Source organism: Galeopterus variegatus, unplaced genomic scaffold (genome assembly GCF_000696425.1).
Source record: "Galeopterus variegatus unplaced genomic scaffold, G_variegatus-3.0.2 Scaffold7397, whole genome shotgun sequence".
In the NCBI taxonomy this organism is placed as follows: Eukaryota; Metazoa; Chordata; class Mammalia; order Dermoptera; family Cynocephalidae; genus Galeopterus; species Galeopterus variegatus.
The window spans coordinates 85403-87485 of NW_007733508.1; the positions used below are offsets into that span (position 1 = coordinate 85403).

The 2083-nt window shown below is 33.0% G+C and overlaps 1 protein-coding gene across 1 annotated transcript in view; it reads left to right on the top strand.

Moving 5' to 3' along the window:
* Nucleotides 1-2083, top strand: part of CEP135 (centrosomal protein 135kDa) — a gene marked incomplete at its 5' end in the record, with an annotated part of 63205 nt that overhangs the window by 40423 nt on the left and 20699 nt on the right. The window contains 1 exon segment of the mRNA XM_008591910.1: nucleotides 389-540. Coding sequence (XP_008590132.1) covers nucleotides 389-540 — 152 coding nt within the window.

The window sequence follows — 2083 nt, forward strand, 5'->3', positions numbered from 1 at the left end:
TGGGGGCTAAGTTTCTAATACATAAAACTTGGGGGACACAATTCAAGTTTCAGTGAGTTTTAGGGGGACATAATTCAATCTACTACAGTTTCCCTTCCTGTTTCATTGCTGTTATCCGTATATATATGGATATATATTTTTTCTTTCTCTTTTCTTCTTTTTATTTTTTTTCTTTGTATCTCTTCTTTCATTTTGGTGATAGTGAGGAGGAGAGATAAATGTGTATCCCTATTCTGACATCCAGGACCTAAAGTGTACACGTTACTTTAAAAGTGTGTTTTAAATAAACCTAATTTATTTCCTTAGTTTTCTTCTAAAAATATTAGTGCCTAGGAAAAATAAAATTAAGATAATAAGGTATATACCTATTAATTTTTTTAACTTATAGCTTGAAAGTGAAAAATATGAATTAAAGTCCAAAGTGTTAATAATGAAAGAAACAATAGAGTCATTAGAGAACAAATCAAAACTGCAAGCTCAAAAACTTAGCCATGTGGCTGGTGACTCATCTCATCAGAAAACAGAGATGAACTCACTTAGGTAAGTTTATTGAAAGTATGTTATTTCACTTCTGGGGACATGTTTATGGTTATGTAAAGTTCATAATCATGGTATTTTGGACTGGGCCTTGAGCGTTACTTTCCAAAGTTGGCCTTGGAGCAGAATCTCTTGGGAGGTTTTGAAAACTGTGCATTTAGGGGCTGATCTCTGGAGTAAATTTGGATAGATTTTGAATACTTGTATTTTTAAAAACTTTNAGGGGCTGATCTCTGGAGTAAATTTGGATAGATTTTGAATACTTGTATTTTTAAAAACTTTACAGATTCATATGATCACAGGCAAGTTTTTGAACCTAACTCCTTTTAAAATCCCTCTTAATAGATAACTTCAGATCATTCATACTTCATAGTGTAGAACTGCCGAAAATTATAGAATTTTTTGCTATCTGTGTCATTTTTCTTCTTTTTCTTGCCTCTTTCAAAGAAATGTGAAGTTGGAATATTTATCTCCTCTTTTTAACCCTTTCTGGCTTAGAAACAAATTTTTAATCAAGGGGCAGCGGGTAAATGACTACCATGCCTTTTAGGAAGCTGACTGGTGGAAATATAGAACATGGATTTGAGTCTTAGAGACTGAGGGTGAGCAATGGAGACCAAGAGTCTGGACTGAAACAGTGAAAATGAACTTGGATAATAGAGGTCAGATATAAAAAACATTTCTTCCATAGAATTAAAAGGCTTGGATGCCTTATATTGGGATGAAAGAGAGATACAATAATGAAGAATGTTTATCTTAGAATATTGCATTGTTGATTAGCCATTAATCAGTTTACAATACAGAAGACTCAAGGAAACAAAAAGCCACCAAAGTTAATTTTTTTTCTGGATTAGGTAGCTGCAACAAGTAAAAAGATACTGAAAGTCAGAAAAAGGGGACCGCTCTGAAGAGTCAGAGGCTCTCTCTAATTTGCATTAAGAATCAGGAAAAGATTTTCAGATGTCAGTAAGACATTCTACTGTGAAACTAAATCAGTCAATGAAGCAGTAACAACTTGATATCAGAAAGGACTGTAATAATGATGATTTTTAAAAAATGATGGACAAATTATAACTGAAGGGTTAGTGAACAGTAGATTAGCTATTGCAGAAAACTGAGTTGGTGAAATAGAAAACAAACTCAAGAAATTCACCAGAACTCAGAATGACAAAAAGACAAAGATCCAATATATAAAAACTAAGAATCACAAAAGTGTATAGTGAAATAAACAGCAAAAGTGAGAATCAAAGGATTGATTAGGAAAAGAAAGGCCTGAAATTATAGTTCATAAGGGCTCCCTGATTACCAAATAACTTAATGAAATAAGAACTGGGTGTGTCTGGTTAATTAAGAAATACTGTATTAGTGATTCATGTAGGCCATCTGCAGTTTTGTTCCCTCTTTGCTGTTCTGACTACTGTCTTGATAAGTTAGACTTTAGAAAAAACTAAGGTAGATGCTGCTTTTTTCTTTTTCTTTTTTTTTTTTTTATGCAGGCACTACATATACCTCAGGAAGGAGAGCTGAATGGATCAGCCCCTCTTTT